Source organism: Schistocerca americana, chromosome 1 (assembly GCF_021461395.2).
Source record: "Schistocerca americana isolate TAMUIC-IGC-003095 chromosome 1, iqSchAmer2.1, whole genome shotgun sequence".
NCBI classification, from domain to species: Eukaryota; Metazoa; Arthropoda; class Insecta; order Orthoptera; family Acrididae; genus Schistocerca; species Schistocerca americana.
This window is the reverse complement of record NC_060119.1, coordinates 943,299,554-943,321,118: the sequence shown is the minus strand read 5'-3', so window position 1 is coordinate 943,321,118 and position 21,565 is coordinate 943,299,554. Positions and strand designations below refer to the sequence as shown.

Genomic DNA, 21,565 nt, shown 5'->3' with positions numbered 1-21,565 from the left:
AATCTGGGTGGAATAAGTAACAAGAGTAAACTGAGACTAAGGGTTGCCAACCCTTCATGTCCTAGCAGCTAATGTACTGCTACAGTGGGATGCTAAAAATTAAGTTGACGTTGTACGAAATGAAGATATACCAGACATATAGGCGACAAAATGAGAACGGAAACCCTCATCTGAAGAATGGGCTGTTAAGTATGTCGTCGCTTAAGGTTTCCGAAACTAGTTAGTTTGGCAGAAGAGCAGCAGGAGCCACAAGTTGTCAGGTCAAATTTTGCAAAAAAGGACACGTTGAATAGGAAGCATGCAGATGTAAGATACGAGTATCAGCACAGGACTGTTACGCATAACGTTAAACTAGTCGTAAGACTGATGATTTACCAAGTAAGGAGCGGGATGCATATCAATAGAAAAAATATTAATTCCTGATATAGATGAAAATTACAACTCAGATCGATAAGAGAGTAAGAACGAGATGTTCCTAGAATTTTATAAAAACCAGACGATACTGAGGAAGGAATTGCTGCAATTCCATCATTAACAATTTCCAGCGAGGTGTCAAGGTGTTACTTAATTCATTATGAAAACAACACTTCTTAAGACATTACCTATGTTACAAACTCATTCCAAGGTTTCTATTTCACTCCCTTTCGCTGTGGCTATTATAGAGAGATTCATATTTACCGCAACAATTAACGAAAAAGTTGACTTTTATTGACATGGATTAATTTTAGATAAAATATACGCCCTGGTCTTCTGTCAAAATAAATTTTAATGTGTCTTAAAGGCATGCTGCCATGCTCCTGTCTAACGCTAACCATTCCTACACTTTACTTTCAGCTCCGGTTAAAAATTCTCGGATTTTTTAACGTCCCTTTTTTTTAAAAAAAAATTAACCCCAAATGATAATACAAATGTTGCACGATTAACCTCGTAACATTACAACTGATTCATGTTCATATTTTCCCCTTAGATCTAGACGTAACTGGATATCGTAAATCACTTGATTAACGACCAGAAAACCGTTTCTATAACATCCAAGAGAAATAAATATGAGTACGGCTAAAATAAACCAAGTAAAAAGACTCGTTCGTCAGTGCATAAGATAGTCTGTTTCAATAGAAACCAATTTAACACACTACAAAATAGTTTGACTGTCACGAATACGACAATAAATCTCCGAGAAAATTATCACTCTTACTACATCATTCTTATTACACCACTCTTATTACAATGAAATGTGTTAAACAACGAGTTACACATAACGAATATCCCTGCACAAAGATTTAGCCGCCTCTGTTCTTCGCTTTCATAAGCGTCCTACCATACACACAATCGTACACTTAGCGTACTCGCGACGTCCGTGCTATACAGGGTGGTCAAAAACAGTGTGGAAACCTTGCCAGGGTGTTGCAGGGTAGGTTGTGTTGAGCAACAATTATTACCAAAAAAGTCGATACGTTGCGCCGTTTATGAGTTAATTAGCATTTAAGCTAGCCACTCCGGACGTTGCGCGCGCATTTTGAAGTGGCCCGCCAGAGACGCTGTCGCCAAACGTGTTCTTCGTTCGGTTTCTTAAAACCGAACAAGGGAACGACACAAAAGTTGGACGTGAGACGCTACTAAGTATCGAACTCAAGCCAAAGGTTGAGCAGTCTCGTGCGGTTTCACTTGCTCTGAGAATAACTGGCACTAATTGTATCTGGCGTGTCCCTCGAATTTGTGAGCACAACGGCCTGACTGGCTCACTTCAATGCTAGATAACTAGGAAACGGCGAAACGTATCGATTTTTTCCTTAACAATTATTTCCCAGCACTACCCATCCTGCAACACCCTTACAACCTTTACAAATTGTTTCCGACCGTCCTGTATAGCACGCCAGATGATCTAATTCTTTTTTAATCTCGTTTTAGGCAATTTTATGGTGGACTATTTTCGAAAACATATTCGAATACCTAATCTTTTGGCTGGAGAAACGTATAGCAGCAGATCTGTAAGCTCAGACGGATAGACTAGATCACTCGGGTACTATTCCCTGTCTCTTGCAAGATATGCAACAGTTCCGCAGTGAACCTTGGGAAGCAGGAGGGAGGTATTGGCACAAGTGATCTGCGAGGGCGGGTAGTGCCTGGATAGATCAGTTGCTAAGAATATTGTCCGCGAAAGTCAATATTCTGTGTTCCAATCTCGCTCCGCCACAGCGCGTATTTCGCTGTGGAGTGAAAGTTTCATTGTGAAAACAGTAAGTTCATCGACTTTTGCCACTCACAGTAGTCTTCAACGAGTTACATGAAACGTCATTATGTATATGGTACCGTTCAATGCATCCCGACTCGCCTTCGTTCTTATATCAGTCCACATTGATTTAGCTCTCCACATATAAAATTACACCAAAAACAGACGCAGGAAGATGCTAGTCGATGTATTTCAAATAAAATATTGAATGACAGCGTGGAAAGTGCCTCCCCCTCTCTCCCACCCTCCTCTCCCCTCTTCTCTCTCTCTCTCTCTCTCTCTCTCTCGTTGTGTGTGTGTGTGTGTGTGTGTGTGTGTGTGTGTGTGTGTGTGTGCGTGTGTTTTCTAATTTGGTTTGTGATAAATCTTTGACATTTTGTGCTTTATCAACACAGTATTTATAACCCTTTTTTGACCTTTTGTGCTTTATCAACATGTACATCGTATGAGTGTTGTGTACGCATTTGAGGAAAAAATCATCCCTTGAATCGTGTGTAAGAAAATCAGCATCAACCACATTCGTTTCTAAGGAGTCCGCGAACGTTGATGTATACATTTTCTTTCGAATAATTTATTTGGAATAGACTGCAGAAGTAAAAATTGCTCGCGTATACAACAAGTATGTTGATGTCAAAACTGCCAGTAGAACGTAAAACTACAATGATACAATCAGACAGTGGACGTGTGTCCTCGATGTACAATAAAAAAGTCGCAGTAGATACAGAGCAGCTAGTGCGACACAGAACAGCCACTAATCACTCACAACAAGAGTTATTCTATATTGAATTTATTTGTTGTGGCGAAGAATGAAAGGAAAGCTCCGTGCACCAAGCGTAATGAAGTGTTTTCTAACTAGAGCTTGAAACACATGAAACTGAAACTGCGTTCCCAAAACAAACACCTGAATGTCAGATACCAATCTCTCGAAATTTTTAGCAATATGGTGCAACATGAGTATATAAATTGACGATTTTTTTAAGTTACAATTATGCAGGCCTTTCAGATTTCATACTTCGTCTTCATATCGGAAATAGTGAAGAACGCCGTTATATATGGAAAACGTCACAATACATAGGCATTAAAGTCAAACAATGTTTTAGTTTAGTTCTTAATCCGGTGCTGTTCTAGAGTGGAAACATGGCATGACTAATAATGCAGAATCTTTAGTTACCAAAAAAATAGAGGTGACCTATTTTAGTATTTTAAACATAGCTGCACAACAACAACGGTTCCACGTAATAAAATTATAAACAGCCGACCAGTTGCAATGGATAAAGAAATCTTTACCTAGGTTTCAACAAATTTAAATTTGTCTTCTTCAGAAGGTGGCAATTTTACATTAGTATGGACTGATGTATCATCGCCGTTTTTACAAATGTCTGCATAGTTCCATTTGTCAAAATTAAAATATAGCCCTAAAAATAGGGTTTGTCACGTAAATATAAATTAGTACATGGATGTTGCAGAGCTCACAACCGGTTGTCTCTACCTTTATGCGAAACAAACAATTCTCCAGCACATAGTGCCCAATAAAGATGTTTATTGTTACTGTCATTAGATACTTTCAGAAATTTGTATTCCTATTGCAGGTTAACATTAAACACTCACTCTCTTTTGCCCATTGATAAACGATGAGACAGAAAACAAGTAGAGATACAATGATCAAAAGCATTTAGACCAGTTGTATGACACATGAAAACAGTATAAACACGTCACCCCTATTGTGTTGCTAAACATCTGAATGAAAAGCTGTGGCAGAACCGGACGCTTTTCCATTAACGTAAGCTTCTGCTCCAAGTTCGGCTGTCGGCTGTGAGAGGCACGGTCGTAAGAGAATGTTTAAAAACACAATGTCGAAGATATAGGTCTAAAATAAAAAAATCCTCGTCACTCATAAAATTCTAAAACCGCAGACATTTTTGCAACCTCGGACACAATTAAAAATCGTGACCGTCAGGACTAATTCTGGACGCGTGTCAGTCTAGGCAGGTAAGGGTTTACTGAACGCTGGTGAAAACAAGGGATCAGATCTATGACAGATTTAAATACTCATCTACTCTTTCCGTCAAGTTTACTACTTATGTAGACACTCTGTAGGCAATTTGTGTGATACATTTTGGATACTTGTGAAAGAGGAGCGACTGAGGAAGGAAACTGATTAAAGTAAGTTCAGCAAATAGTAATTTCGCTTGCAGCCTGCACTCTTCAGAAAGTGTCTCGATGATGGATAGATTTCACATAGTTACGTAAAAAGACCAGGAGATGTTCAAGTAAAACGTGTATTGTAATCACACGCCAGTTCACTTTAAATATTGCGTACTGGTCTAATACTTCTAATTTAGATGTGTAAGCAAGACAGAAACATAGATAATCGATACAAAAATTAAAAAAAAATTGTTTCGAGGTATCTTCATTACCTTGCATTGCAGCTGGCCTGCCTAATCATATTCTTGCAGCTAGCTGATGTTGCTACACTCAGGAGCCCACTTTAACTATCGAATTTATTTAATTTAAAAAAAGTCCGCACTCAATGTGAGTCACCGTCATTGTGGTTGATTGGCTGATTAATTAATTACAGTGTGCCACATTAAAATCTGTTGTATACGAGCAGAGCGGTGCACGATCCTCATGGTGCAGTTGATCTCCAGTTTCTAAAAGTTGTAAAGAGACTACCTTAGCGACCGCTGATTCGCTCGCGTAGACTATGTGATCTGCACACATTTTTTTTCTTTAATCGACTTTGTATGTTGTCACGCCCAATGCTCATGTGTAGATCTACACACTACAGAAGAGTTAGTGACCATTCACATGGCTGCCACTCTTTGCATAATTAAAGTGTTCCAACGAGCTCAATTTAATTTAGTAAACGGAATTAAAAAAGAAAGTGACAAATCGGATAAGTTTTAGTTATTAGCGCTAGTCTTAGTGAATTCTCTCATCTCAAACGGATATTTCTGTACATGGAATCGCATTTGAAGGTGGTATCTGTTTTGCTATCAGTAATGATTAGTTTACATAGTAACTACAACAACACTAATTTTATAAAGATGTACTATGCACACTGAAAAATTAATGTATTAAATGCATTTCTTTTCTGTTAAATTCTGACAAAGCCTATTTGGTTGGTTGGTTTGGAGAGAAAGGGACCAAACTACAGGGTTATCAGTTCCTTTTTGCTCATGCAAACAGGTCTCGGGTTAAAACCGTTCCCAAAATGAGTCGGGGAAAGTAAAAAGGTATAAAATTAACTGGGAAACACATTGAAAGAAAAAAAAGTGAACCAAATGGGGAAAACGTGCCCTAAAAGGAAAAAAGCGGAGGAAGGTATTAAAATAACACAGCAGATGGCCTGGGCTAATCGCAAGAATAGAAAAGCATGAGCCAGTCACTCTGCAGCACATTAAAATTTCCAGCCGAAAAACACAACGCTAGAGGAACACAAATAGAGAAAAGACGAACATCAAGCCGAATAAACAGCAAAGAAAGAGGAAGGGTGAAGACCAGACGACCACCCTTAGACCGAGTGATGAAAAGTTCCCTCTCGAAGAAAACGTACAACTAGAGCAGCCGTTGAGGCATTGTCTCCTAACACCGTAGGCAGTATGGTCGGAATGTTAAAAGCCCGCCTCAGGGCGGCTAAAATTGGGCAGTCCAACAAGATGCGTACCACAGTGTAATGGGGACCGCAGCGACAGTCCGGTGGGTCCCCGCGCCGTAGGAGGTGACCGGGAGTCAGCCAAGTGCGGCCGATGCCGAGCCGGCAGAGGACAACGGAGTCCTTGAGGGTGAAGCCGATTTCTTGTGGTGTCTGTTAAACAGCTTTTTTTTATTTAGTTCACAAACAGCAACACTTTTTAAACTATTCGGGCTAATTAAGGCCATAGGAGCAAGGTCTTTTCTGAATGTGTTTCTGACAAAAAACCGATTCTGATTTCATAATGAAATACTTTCACGAAACTTTTCATGCGCTATTTGTCCCCCTTAGGAGCTGAATTTCCAAAAATACTGAAACACGATTGTTTTTATTTCTGAACGAGAAGTCAATACTAATTTTCGTGGAGGCTCTTTAGTCCCTGAATTTCCAAAGACGCTGAAACTTGCATTTTTTTTTAATTTCTGAGAAACCAAATACCAATTTTCGTTGAGCAAGCAGTAAAGGAAACAAAAGAAAAATTTGGAGTAGGTATTAAAATCCATGGAGAAGAAATAAAAACTTTGAGGTTCGCCGATGACGTAATTCTGTCAGAGACAGCAAAGGACTTGGAAGAACAGTTGAACGGAATGGATAGTGTCTTGAAAGGAGGATATAAGATGAACATCAACAAAAGCAAAATGAGGATAAAGGAATGTAGTCAAATTAAGTCGAGTAATGCTGAGGGAATTAGATTAGGAAATGAGACACTTAAAGTAGTAAAGGAGTTTTGCTATTTGGGGAGCAAAATAACTGATGATAGTCGAAGTAGAGAGGATATAAAATGTAGACTGGCAATGGCAAGGAAAGCGTTTCTGAAGAAGAGAAATTTGTTAACATCGAGTATTGATTTAAGTGTCAGGATGTCGTTTCTGAAAGTATGGGAGTGAAACGTGGACGATAAATAGCTTAGACAAGAAGAGAATAGACGCTTTCGAAATGTGGTGCTACAGAAGAATGCTGAAGATTAGATGGGTAGATAACTAATGAGGAGGTATTGAATAGAATGGGAGAGAAGAGGAGTTTGTGACACAACGTGACTAGAAGAAGGGATCGGTTGGTAGGACATGTTCTGAGGCATCAAGAGATCACGAATTTAGTACTGGAGGGCAGCGTGGAGGGTAAAAATCGTAGAGGGAGACCAAGAGATGAATACACTAAGCAGATTCAGAAGGATGTAGGCTGCAGTAGGTACTGGGAGATGAAGAGGCTTGCACAGGGTAGAGTGACATGGAGAGCTGCATCAAACCAGTCTCAGGACTGAAGACCACAACAACAGCAGCTTCAAAATTTCCTTTATAGTGACATAGTTTCAAGATAGTCTTCCGTCCTCTAACTCGCCCCTTTAGCAGTGTAATCTCGAACAATATCTTCTTAAACAATACCTACAGTAGACTCAAAGGTGCAGCTGCCTGAGTAGCGTTTCTGTATTGTCTGACTGTGCCTTCTAGGAAAAGAACAGTGGTCGGTGCGTCGTGTCCTGTCGTGATGGTAGCGGCGCGGCGCCTGTCGCCCATCGCCCTCCGGCTGCGGCACAACCCGGCTTGGCTTGGCTTGGCTTGGCAACGCCGATGCTCAGCGGGAATCCCTGCCCCCGGCAGCCCCCATCGATTATTACCGCTTAGCGAGGTGGGGGCGGCACAGCCTAATTGCGCAGAGCCCGCGCCAGTCGTTTATGGCGATATTCCCGCAACGTCTCGCCTATCGCCGTCTCCTTACCAATTAACGGTGCGGGACCGAACGTTAATGTAGTCCTAACTGGACACAAAAGCAATTTCGAAAGTAATGAGCTACATTGCCCCTTCTCCTACGTGGATACTACTGTCGTAATGGCAAATTATTTTTGCGGATATTCAAACGAATCTGCTGCCTTATTAGTGTATTTTATTTAAACACAGTCGACCTCTATGGCCGAGCGGTTCTAGGCACTTCAGTCCGGAAGCGCGCTGCTGCTACGGTCGCAGGTTCGAATCCTGTCTCGGGCACGGACCTGTGTGATGTCCTTAGGTTAGTTAGGTTTAAGTAGTTCTAAGTCTAGGGGACTGATGATCTCAGATGTTAAGTCCCATAGTGCTTACAGCCATTTCAGCCATTAAAACGCAAAACGCTGTTTTTTTCCAAACAAAGTTGTTGACAGCACTTTCCCATATCTACGCCACGATACAGTTCCAGCAATCATTAACTGGTACATGAATTTTCATATCGTAGTCTGTCAGTGGTTCAGACTCTTTTCTTTACAACAAATAACTGGTAAGTTATTAAGTTTAAAGTCCGCCCCCGGTAGCTGAGTGGTCAGCGCGACAGACTGTCAATCCAAAGCACCCGGGTTCGATTCCCGGCTGGCTTGGAGATTTTCTCCGCTCAGGGACTGGGTGTTGTGTTGTCCTAATCATCGTCCTTTCATCCCCATCGACGCGCAGGTCGCCGAAGTGGTGTCAAATCGAAAAACTTGCACCAGGTGTACGGTCTACCCGACGGGAGGCCCTAGTCACACGACATATATACATATTAAGTTTAAAGAAAAAAACACCCAAGCAAAAAAGGAAAGCTAGGTTCAAATCCCTGGCTACTCATTCGAAGTTGTTTTTGTTTCAGACGATACCTAAGAGTGAAGTGCGTCACCTCAAACGCTTAGAACCGCACGAAAATAAGCTTAGAATATAAATCGCTCGTGTTATGAGCCGTCCGCATGCAAAACTGAGCGTCTTGCTACGAGATACACTTGAAGTATCACCTACTTAGGGTCTAAAAGAGGACCTCAGGTAACAAGAAGAAAGAAAGTGTTCATATAACAGGACCAAAGACAGACATATTTAACTGTTACGACTTTCTGCTTTACTTCCCTCTGCTTGAAATAATTATGCTAGCTAAGCAACAAACTTTTTTACTGACCTGATTGCAACGCAAAGCTATTAAGTTTTCAAAGGGCAGGTATGGGATTTCAGTGAAGTGGTCAAAACGATGTGAAACAAGACATTGTGCACATCTGCCTAATCCCTCCTTTCCACATTCAACACATTTTCGTAACCTGTTTTTTGCCAGGCATACTGTAACATAGGCTCGTACTTCGGTGCAAAAAACTGATTGTGTAGCAAAATGGTTCAAATGGCTCTGAGCACTATGGGACTTAACATCTATGGTCATCAGTCCCCTAGAACTTAGAACTACTTAAACCTAACTAAACTAAGGACATCACACAACACCCACTCATCACGAGGCAGAGAAAATCCCTGACTCCGCCGGGAATCGAACCCGGGAAGATTGTGTAGCAGAGAGTATAGTCTGATGAGGAAATAATGAACGTGTAATTTTAATTGTGGTTCTTCACACTGCAGTCTCTCAAAATCAACGATCCTTCTCATGTAGAATTCGTACTATCTAAAGAAGACACATTAAGAGGTTGGCCATATTCCCTAGTTTCCTTGGCAACATTTTGAGCGTAAAATCCTGACAGAGTACGATCTTGCTATCGTCTTGCGACCGTGGCATGACATTAGCAGACAAGAGCTGCATCTTGTATAAGAATGGTTCATACATCCGGTTTTGGGACGAGAGAGTTGTATTCTAAGCACATTTTCGTGCAGTTCTGAACCTTCGAGTTCACACGCTTCCTCGTTAGATTTTTCTTCAAATAGGCAAAGGCTGTTTCCTTCACCTATCCACCTATTTCAAATGATTACTGTTCTGTCTCTAAATACAGTAGTTTGATGTCAAAGGGCCGTTAAACTCTAACGATATCTTTGCCCTATTCATCCTGCTTCACACCAACTACTGGTTTTAATTAAAACTATTCCAGGATTGTTTTATGTCTTACGCAATGTTGTTGATACGATCTCACATGTATGACGAGTAGTTGCACCACTGCATTTTATTCAATTGTAGGCTAACTGCACTGCCTATGTCTTATGGATTGTAAGACACTTCTTACTCCAAAAATTTCAATTACAACCCCACACCGATGACTGTCTTTCTGCATACTGATGGGTCTAGCGCCAATTCCACTGGAATAAGTACGTTACGAAAACCAGTTTGACGGTCGTCCTCGTAGGAAAAAATGTATGCGTGCCGCCGAGTCTCAGGTGACACCCTTCTATTTTATCTTCTCTGACCTTAACTCCACAACGAATACTGACCACGCGTGACTGTTAAATAAACTTTCTTGTTCAAGATAAATATTAATCTTGAAGCTCGATTTGACATCTGGAATGGTGGCCGTGCTGTTCTAGGCGCTACAGTCTGGAACCGCGCGGCCGCTACTGTAGCAGGTTCGAATCCTGCCTCGGGCATGGATGTGTGTGATATCCTCAGAAGTTAAGTCCCATACTGCTCAGAGCCATTTGAACCATTTGACATCTGGAATGTTCAAGGACAATATATTACAAAGCCTTTGTTTTGGGATGTTTCATTACACTTCCTGTCACCACGTGCCAGAGATTTTATTTATTATTTTAATTTTAATTCAAGTGGATACCTATGTATATTTCTGATGATTTCTTATTACGATACACGAACAGGACGGCAGTTAACAGGAAGGAGTGTCTCACGTACAGTAGCTCCATCTGCGTCGTGGCTGCCAGGGCTAGGTCTGCGGTGCCGTCAGCACAGCCTATGGGTAAGTGGCGGAAACATTTACTGCAAACCGCGGACGTAGCTTACAGTTTACCTTCTGAGTTTCGAAATAATCCACATACCAGTATTATTATGATTATGCTTCAGCAGTTGTTCAGCAGGGACAAGGCTGCCTGGAGTAGAACAATACGACCATTGCATCTTCTGACGCGTTTTTTGCTTGTTTAAGCACTTCCAAGATTGTTTGCAGCTCTATTGTAGTTATTATAACTACCGGTGGAAGTTTGTATCATCCATACTGCATATCTGCTGCATCGATGTGAGCACTCTCGCTCACTTGACCAGATTTTGAGCCGTAGTGTGTTATCCAAATTTCTACGGAACCTCGGAGCGCGCGCCGTTTCTATCGCCGTCTCTTTCTCCTTGGCCATAAATAAGACAGTGCTGACATTATGAAAACGTCCAGCAGCCTCAGAAATAAAATAAACGCACACTCATAAAATTTCGGGGACAGCTCCTTTAGGTTTACAATAGTCGTGTTTGAAATGCATCATTAGTTAAGCACTGCTTCAAAATGGTACAGATCCACAGACACAGGAATGTATCATTTGCCTCTGGAGATAGTTATCTTCTAATTTTAGGTGAAGATCCAATTGTAAGCGTTGTCCATCGGAGCAGAGCATTCTGTATAGGAAAACGTAGTGAGACGCTGAATAAGAACGATAAGCAGCTTCAGGTATCATAAAGTCAGTGTCTGATATTGCTCGAATGTTGCAGAAAAAGTGCCATTCAAATGGCTGGTTCAAATGGCTCTGAGCACTATGGGACTTAACATGTATGGTCATCAGTCCCCTAGAACTTAGAACTGCTTAAACCTAACTAACCTAAGGACATCACACAACACCCAGTCATCACGAGGCAGAGAAAATCCCTGACCCCGCCGGGAATCGAACCCGGGAACCCGGGCGTGGGATGCGAGAACGCTACCGCACGACCACGAGCTGCGGACAAGTGCCATTCAACTAAGCACTGATTTGCTATCCTTTATCGGTGCTACACATAAAAGTTTCCAGCATAATGTAGATAAGCATGTAGTACAAAAATAATTAGTGAAGGTACTGAGATGCGAACTGTATGCAAGTTATGATGATCTGAATTCCTCTAGCAACAATGAAAAATATAATACGATGTCGTTTGTAATAATCATCAGTATCAGCGCTCCTAAGGAATGGCTGTGAGCCGAACTTCTCTGAAGAACTGACGAAGACTTAGTTTTGACGTGTACTGCTCTAAAAGCGCTATCCCGATGACAATGCAGAATAAATATTCCATGTGAAGTTCATCGATCTTATTACCTCTTTAACCACTGTTCAGTCTCTATAGCAATTTCGTTTAAGCACCTTATACAATTTTATCGGCTTCGGCCTTCATCAGAATTAAAACGAAAGTAGTATGTAGTACCGTATCGCATTCCCTGCATCATCAAAAACTGCAAACCGGACGACCGGGCGAGGTTGCTTCGCCCCCCTCAGGCTAACACGAAGGGACTCCCACCCTCCCGTCGGAAGCTGTGGGAGAAGTGCACTGTGAGGGCTTAATAACCGACGCTGATTGGATAAGCTCATTGCCCAGAGAGACGCTGTTCCGGAACAGCAACTAATGGCAGTTCTACAGCACGGATATTAGCTGGCTCAACAACACCTCGGGTGGGCCCTTTCAATAACGACCTCGCCTCACTCGAGAAATGCAGAAAGGCATTCCAGATACGTAGCCCGAGCAGCGCTCATGAAGACACGCGTAATTGAGAGGTGAGAGTTGATGAGAAACCATTTACTACGAGGGAAACCTTAGCCAGTAGACCTGTACTCTCGGCTATACTCCATGAATTCCAAGCCAAGATGTTTGCATCAGGGAAAGCTTCAAGGCCACCGTAGTCAGCATGATTCCCCAATACAACAGCAAGGTTAGCCATGTACTGCCTCCAAACAAAGCAGAAACATCACACGTGAACTGCATTCTTAGTCCACGAAACACATTTGGGCCACCAATAAGCTGCTGCTTATTGAATTGTCCAGCCAAGTCAGTGTCTATTGCTTTCAAAGACTTGTACACAGAAACACTGCGCCGCCAACGGCGTCGATAGCCACGTCGCAGAGGCAATGCAGCGGTACGTTAACACAACGCAAAAGACAGGGGATACAAACTTTATTTAAAGGATGTAACTTCAAACAACATCGTTTAATACAACGCAAATTTTTATCAGTGGCCGGCCGCTGTGGCCGAGCGCCTCTAGGCGCTTCAGTCTGGAACCGCGCGACCGCTACGGTCGCAGGTTCGAATCCTGCCTCTGGCATGGATGTGTGTGATGTCCTTAGGTTAGTTAGGTTTAAGTAGTTCTAAGTTCTAGGGGACTGACGACCTCAGATGTTAAGTCCGATAGTGCTCAGAGCCATTTGAACCTTTTTTTTTTTTTAATCGATGACGGTGTTCCGAACTTGCCGCAAAATTTGGTCTTTGTCTGTTTGTGATTTCGGCAATAGTCTGTGATTTAGGTCCTTTATTTCGCATACTTCTAGAAGGTGCGTCGGGAAAGTCGGTGAATAGTATCATAAAATAAAGAAAACAAGAGTTACAAACAAAATATCCTTACTGACCTTCAAAGTAATCGCCATAAGCTACAACACGCTTCTGACATCGGTTGTAAAGCTGCTGGGAACTGCCATCGTACGCCTGTTGTGGAATCGCTCGGAGCACCGTGGTCAAGCTTTGTTAGGTATCCGTATCATTGCGGGAGATGAGACCTGGTACTACCAACGGCAGGAAACCAAGCGACAGTCAACGGAAAGGTGTTCATCGTCTTCCCCGCCTCCGTTGGGTAGAAATTGACGTTGGATCAAGCACATGCTGTCGAAACAGGAGATCAACATCGTCTTGAGTTTCATCAGATCACTTTTTGAGGGGTAGGGAAGACAATGAACACCATGACACTGAATGGCGATTGGTCTCCCGATGGCATTGGTGGCACCAGGTCTCTTCTCCTGCAATGACGCGGGTATCGAACAACGGGTGACCACGATTCACCAATAGCATTAATTGGGAGAACTACGTTAAGACTCAACGCTGGATTTCCGCAGAGGGATTTGAACCCATCTTCACAATAAACCAAGTCCAGCATCTTAACCACTGCATCGTGTCATTCGGTACTCCGAGTACAGAGCAGACTCGCAGACTACTCTCTGTGTGTTAGGAAACATTCCCAAGGGCGTACCAAGGATCCGAGCTATAGCAGCGGCCAGCTCATACATGTTTCGTGAAAGTGGGAAGATTGGGAGGAAATGAAGCGTAGTGTCTTCAAAATAAAACTCAGAACTGTATTTGTCAGTCACCAGACATACTAATGTCACCACTTTACGGCACGTATCTATTATCTACAATTTACGTAACGGAGAGAGTAGCTTATATGAGATTAGTACGTATTATTTTGCTGTCAATTCTTTTCATATCCACATTTTTTGTAACTTTGGTCACAACTGGTTAACACAAAAACACGGTGTACTGAACGTAAAATGCTACTGCAATCTTTCAGGAGAGAGACATCGGACATTTTCTGTTGCAAGGAAAATAGAGTTAACGGAAAATGATTTTGAGATTTCATGACAAATGGCGCTGAATACACTTGCTACTAAGGAAGTCATTACCCATTACATGTTTTGTTTTCTTCAGACTGATACTGAACTGATACGTCCGTCTGTGAGTCGGGGCAGGATGTAAGCTCGGTTCGCGATCATAACCTTTTTTGTAAGAAAATGTGGGGGGGGGGGGGGGAGGGCGGAGGGGAGAGGGAGGCAGCTGACATTCCGTGCCCCTCGCTGAGTACGCCCTTGATTAGTTCCTGGGGTGAACTTACCGTCTTGATACACACTGTGCGCGTCTGCAAAGTTAGGGCAAACCTTCGAACAAGCAAACAACGCAGTGCGAGGAGGATGCTTACCTCGTACGCCACGGTGAGGCTCGTCTTCTCCTGCTTCAGCTGCTCGCTGCGCGCCTTGTACTGCAGCATGCTCCGCATCGAATCTTCCATCCTACAACACAGAACCACCCTATTAGCAGAGAAAATACACAATGATTCGCCTATGCAATTATTACTATCTATCAGAATTTCTTCATAATGCACTTTATTTCTAAATCAGTGTACTACGATAAGGCTTCTGTCGATAGATCTGTGGGCGGTTCTATAACCCTTCATGCCAACGATATAGCAAGCATGGCGTACAAACAATTTAGTCACCCCCCCCCCCCCCCCAGAAGATATCACAATAAAACTGTAACACCACCGCTAGACCTGACACTGGCCACAGTTCGGCAATGGGGAAGGTCCACAAGGTTTTTCAAGGTATGCCATATATACCTCAAGCTACTCATTGATGTTTGTATCGTGTAAGCTACGCTTCATCAGCTGTTCCAAATAGCCCCAGATATTTTCTATTGTATTAAGATCGTGTGACTTGGCGGGCTGGTCGGGTCAAACTAGGAACGTAGGCGTGCAGCTCCGATAACCCTGCTTTTTTCATCTTCGAAGACGGAAGTGTCCACAGGACACTCATTACGAAGACGTAGAAGAAAGGACCACGCTTGTTACCCGAGAATGTTGAAATAAACATCCCGGTTCACGGTAGCCAGAATGAGTGGTCGAAGTGAACATATAGACAGTTCTATAGCATTTACTGCGTGAGTCACCGAAGTAATTATATAGTCCTTGCTATTTCACGATTTGCATTCTGGTCGTTCTGGTCTTTTCACAAAAACAGGTCCTTCTAGAGTTATAAATTTGATGCTCTACTCAATATTTCCTGCGTCAGAGATTTATGTCCGCTGCCTTCAAGTAACTTGCTGTTATACTGGTAATTTCGAGATTGTTCCGACTCATTAAGTTCCGTTTTCTCCCAAAAACACAGAGGCCAGGAAAATAAGAACAGTTGAGTTCCGCACACAGCAGCAACACTTGAATTGCAAATATCGATCATGCTCTTTGCTTGTAGTGTAGCGTCGCAGAGGACACAGTGGCGTGATCGATTTAGAATCCCACGTTCGATATCGACCGTTTGGAGCCCGCCGCTTCGATAGGCAAACGTTCTTGGAAATTACCATCTGGGCAAAGATTAATAGTGGAATTCAGCCGTAAAACACTTATGAACGGATAATACTTTGAAAGCGAACCAAGTACTATTAGTTACATTAGGGGACGCGCTCTAAATTGCTGTAGAGCCTTAAATGTAACAAAAATAATACGAATATAAGTTTTAATACGAGAAACAGCACAATCGATAATTTCATTTACCAACAATTAACTGACAGCACCAAGTTACCAATGATTTTTTACGAGATACTTCGCTTCAGACTGACTACGCTCATTCGTTTCCCCTTTGGTCTCGACCGGTCTATAAACTTAGAATCTGGCAACACATAGTCTACCAAGAGAAACTTAGCTATCATTGTTGGTTGTTTAACTGACTTGAAAAGTATAATCTGTTAATGAGTGAAGTTATGTATTTTCCTTAGCCGTCGGGAACAGTCATGTGTACAGTCACTAACGTTAGTATGTTATGAGAAACGCAAATGAAGTGTAATATCTGTAAACAGTCATCTAAAATTAATTACCTTGGAAGTGTTTCTGTAACACCTGCATGTCGGCGTGGTTCTTCGAACAGCAGAAGTCACGTCGACACCATGATACAAAGAATAATTATAATTCCAAGGAACAGAGGAACTGTTATATATCGACACGTAACAGACTATTGAACTGAAAATCGTTCTTCTAAATTTCATTTTAACTGCAGCATCTTCAGTCTGGAACCGCGTGACCGCTACGGTCGCAGGTTCGAATCCTGCCTCGGGCATGGATGTGTGTGCTGTCCTTCGGTTAGTTAGGTTTAAGTAGTTCTAAGTTCTAGGGGACTGATGGCCACAGATGTTAAGTCCCATAGTGCTCAGAGCCATTTGACCCATTTTTAACTGCAGCATCACCCTTCAAGACAGTTAACTCTGTATTTAATAAAACTTATTTCTTATCTTACAGTAACAACACTTGCGTAGCAAAGGTCAGAGATAATATTTTTCTTCATCGCAGCACGAAATTTTACGAAGTGACTGTAAGTAGAGATATTGATGCAGTCATGAGCTTTCAATTCGTATAATTAAATGATATGCTGTTGTCATATCTACAACCAGACATTTAACAAAGACTTCATTCATCAGAGAATGAGCTTGACGCAAAACGACAAAGAAACAACTATTTGAAAAACACTTTTGGAAGACAGACAACAGTGCTGCTTTACGTTTAAAAACATTTAGTTCGCCATGATTAGCTAGACACGGAAGTTCTTTCACAAATGAATTACTCCTCAATAGAAAGTAACCGAATGTGTCTCAATAGCCACGGTCGCTAACTCGCTTGTACTGAAGCCTGGGACTCGGAGAAATGCGAGTTCGGAATTTTCATCGTAAGGAAAAGAAAAATGGTGGCATCAGTTCCCGCTTGTATCCGAAAGCTACACGTATGTGTCTCAGCACAAACCACGACCACCAAAGTAAAGGTATCAGGATAGATGACTTTTAATAATAATGAAGTAGGAAAGACGCAGAGGATACGTGAAGGTACTTAGGCTGCGAAAGGTAGCACAGTTCAAATGGCAAAGAACAGTCGAAGTGTTGGGCTTCGTCTTTCTACAGCTTACGAACGAACGCATCCTCCCCAGTTGCTCTACATTTCTGAATCCACAGTGTCACGTATGAAAGGAAAGGGTGGACACATAAGCGAAGTATCACGCCAGCATCAAGGTAGAGACCAGCGAAAACTGCTAAGAATTATTCAAAATACTCGAGAACCGCGAAGGCTTGTGAGACATTAGAATCTAATGCTGGAGATGCCAGACGTTGGCCTTCGATGTACCATCCGAGCACAAAGACCGGAGAAAGTGCCTGTGTTTTGATCACCACATTGGGGCTGCTATAGGCCAAGCATTGTCTTTATGGGAAGTGTCCAAATTTGTAATCCTGCAAATGCAAGAAGACTCTTGTATAATACTTAGATTAAATGGTATATTACCCACCTATAGACCTGACGTCACTTCGAGTCTCTTGCACGTCTGCAGTCTGCAACGGGGTCAACACCACCGTAACACTTTGGTGCACTGTTCGCAACTCTCTTGCAAAGAAGGGGAGCGTCGTATAGCTTGCAGACTCTTTGGAAACCAAAGAGAGGTAGCGACAGGCTGAATAACTGCAGGAAAGCTCTCTCTATCACATACAAATGGACAGATATCCTACAATTTACTTTGGACGACCTGTGACACAAGTTACTGGCAGTAAATACTATACAGTGAAGTCTTCTAGCGTCCGCCCCTGGTAGGTTCGATTCCCGGCTGGGTCGGAGATTTTCTCCGCTCAAGGACTGGGTGTTGTGTTGTCCTAATCATCATCATTTCATCCCCATCGATGCTCAAGTCGCCGAAGTGGCGTCAAATCGAAAGACTTGGACCAGGCGGGCGGTCTACTCGACGGGAGGCCCTCGTCACACGCCATATGGTTCAAATGGCTCTGAGCACTATGGGACTTAACAGCTGTGGTCATCAGTCCCCTAGAACTTAGAACTACTTAAACCTAACTAACCTAAGGACATCACACACATCCATGCCCGAGGCAGGATTCGAACCTACGACCGTAGCAGTCGCACGGTTCCGGATTGCGCGCCTAGAACTGCGAGACCACCGCGGCCAGCTCACACGCCATATATATATATATATATACATATATATATATATTATAGCCATGTGGCAGCGATAGTAAACAGGGGACCTGTCGATGACACGGCATGAAGTCTTCGCGAATCACATTACGTGAACCCACTTGTACAGTAGCTATGCCTCGCAGGCAGGCGGGTGAACAATACACGCAGATGTCGGCATTTGAGAGAGGACGTGTAGTTGGGCTTAAGGAAGCCGGTTCGGGTAACCAGAGAATCACTCGACGTTTGAACAGGAGTTATGTCACTATTGGACGATGTTGACAGGAATGGGTCAAGCGGTCGACCTAGAGAGACGACAGAACGCGATGACCGAGCAATCGTCGGAGAGGCACTCAGAGCCCCGGATTCATCGTTATCATCGATGCGACGTGTAAGCTGTGCCTTAGTGACAAAGGACCATTACTCCTAATAGGCGGCTCACAGAATCGGGGTTGAGTATACGGCGTCCCCTGCACCGACCACCATTTACCACTGTACACCAGCAAACCCGATTGCCGTGGCGTCGGGCACATTCGGCCTGGAATCTCATTGTCTGGAGTAGAATTGTCTTCAGTTATGATCCCGCTTCGAACTGAGCCCCTGTGATCAACGAAGTCGTACCTGGAGATGTCCTGGACAGCGGTGGGCTATCAACCTGACTGTCGCCCGCTATGCGGCCCGACAGCCACCAGTGATGGTGTGAGTGCAATTTCAAGTCATAGCAGGACTCCTTTTGTTGTCACCTTCGGCACAGCGGTACGTCGACGATAATCTACGTCCCATTTTGCTACTTTGCTGCCATTCTAGGCAAGCCATCCTGGGCTTACATTTCACCAAGATAATGCCCGCAACACACATGGCGAGAATTACTACTGCTAGTCTTCGTGTTTGCCCAACCCTAGCTTGCCCAGCAAAGTAGCCGGATCTCTCTCCAAATGAGAATGTCGCCGCGCGGAGTGGCCGCGCGGTCTTAGGCGCCATGTCACGGATTGCGCAGCCCTTCCTGTCGGAGGTTCGAGCCGTCCCTCGCGCATGGGCGTGCATGTGTGGTTCTTAGTATAAGTTAATTTAAGTAGTGCGTAAGTATAGGGACCGGTGACCTCAGCAGTTTGATCCCACGGACAATAGAACATTTGAGAATGTTTGGGACATTATAGGCAGAGCACTCCAACAAGCTTGTGCTACCGTGCCAATTGAACAGAATTTAGCACGATACCCCTCAGGAGGAACCCATAATCTGTACCAATGCCAAGCCGGATAGTTGCTTGCATAAGGGCCAGAGGTGGACCAACGTGTTAATAACTTGCTCAATTTTTGAAGCTCTTCTCTCGAATAAGTCATCCATTCTTCTGAAATTGTTATCATTGGTTTGTCTGTACTTGTACATCACACCTACTGATTACCGTCCCAATCGAAAAATTCCTTCGTGGTGCTTTTTCTTTTTGTCCCACGAGCGTACGTGCCAGCGCAGAAAGATGGGTAGACGTGTAGACGTGACAGAATGACAGAAAGGACTCTCCTGTTTGGACTTGCCCGTGACCACACCGTGACTGACGTTGTCTGGCTTGTTGGTGTGTCAAACTGTCAACGCGCAGTGTCCATCGTGTCTACAAGGAATGGTGTGCCACTTGCAGCCGTGTAACGCGGCGCAAGACCAGTGATCATACAAGACATCCTAGCCGCCAGGGACCGGAGACTATGAGACGCCTCATCAGAGACAGCTGGTTTCACACCCGACAGAAATTGCTGCTGTCTATGAACCAAGGCTATCTCAATTAGTTTCCGAGCGAGCGTTGTGAAGAGAATTACATGCAATGGACATTTAGAATCGCGTACCTCACAAAAGGACTCTGGTCACAGCGGCATATGAAGCTGCAAATCTTCAATGGGGCAAACAACACAGAAGCTGGACCGTAGCTGACTGGAAGCGCGTTCTGTGATGAGACAGTTAGCGATTTTTCTCCTTTTCGCCTTCGTGCACTGACGGACCAATTAGGCGTTTAAACCCAAGTGTGTTGAGGGTGCCGTTCAGGCTGCTGGTGGTTATCGGGCGTGTACCACGTACCTCGTACCTCGTTCCCCGTACCAAGATCTAGGCCTGCTCATTCGTGTTACTCTGAATAAGAAATGTGGCTATAAAATAACGGGACTGATGCTGTCACAGAGTAAGTATGCATACGCCAAAGAGGAACAATCAATACCGGTGACGCGTGAAGCTTTCTCAGAAGAATGCGGCATCTCTGATGTCTGTAGACAAATCAGTGTGGAAGTGGCCTTAGTTTGTGTAAAAGCCGTTATTTTGTTTCGCTGGAAAAATGATGTGTAACAATAGAGCAAAGAAATGTCGTGAAGTTTCACATGAAACTTGGAAAAACTGCTACTGAAGCCTATCTTTTACTAAAAAAAAGTGATGGCGAAGACTGTTTATCACTACGCGAGTTTTTGATGGGTTCAAGCGTTTCCGAGATGGCCGAGGAAAAGTCGAAGATGACTCACGTCCGAGACGCCCTTCACTATCGAAAGTGGGCGAAATTATGGAAAAAGTATTTAATCCAACTCGAACTGTCCGTCGGTTGACTAATCGATCGATTGCTGAAACAGAGGGAACTGACAAAGAATGAGCAAGGCAAATTTTACGTAACCAGTTTAACATGAGAAAAATGTGTGCGAAACTGGTCCCGAGAATTCTCACGATCGACAAAAAGAAGCTTGTGAAAATGTTTGTACCCACACTTCGAATACCACTGACAATGATCCTAATTTCTTGGAAAAAGTGACAATATGTGACGGATCTTGGTGTTTCGCTTATGATCGAGAGAAAAAGCGCTACTCCATGCAGAGGAAGGAACCAACTTTACCGAGAGAGAAAAAATCTGGAATGAGCCAATCAAGACTCAAAGCGATACCAATTTTTTTTCTAGTTTTTATGGAGTTGTGCATCCTCGTTGCGGTGCTGAAGGTCAAATTATTAACCAACATTACTATCCTGTGGCTATTGCTCAACTCCAGCAGAAAATAAGAAAAGAAAAAAAAACGATCCCACTTATGGAAGAACAAGTAATGGGTTCTGTATCAAGATAACGTACCGACTCATAGTGGCCGGTTCGTTTTCTAGCGAAATATAGCATCCCAATGTTAGACCACCCACCATGTTTGTGTCACCTAGCACCATGTGACTTTTTTCTATTCCTCAAGGTCGAATCAGCAATAAAAGAAACTAGATTTCCGTCCGCTGAAGCAGTGAAAGAAAAAGCAGTGCGCGTCACCAAGGAGCTAACAGAAGAAGACTTCC

General features: G+C 43.2%; 1 protein-coding gene across 1 annotated transcript in view; it reads right to left on the bottom strand.

Annotated features, from left to right (window-relative positions):
• The window catches only part of LOC124615614, a 227,683-nt gene that overhangs the window by 96,013 nt on the left and 110,105 nt on the right, over window positions 1–21,565 (bottom strand). The window contains exon 3 of the mRNA XM_047143618.1: window positions 14,482–14,572. Coding sequence (XP_046999574.1) covers window positions 14,482–14,572 — 91 coding nt within the window. The remainder of the gene's footprint in view (window positions 1–14,481; window positions 14,573–21,565) is intronic.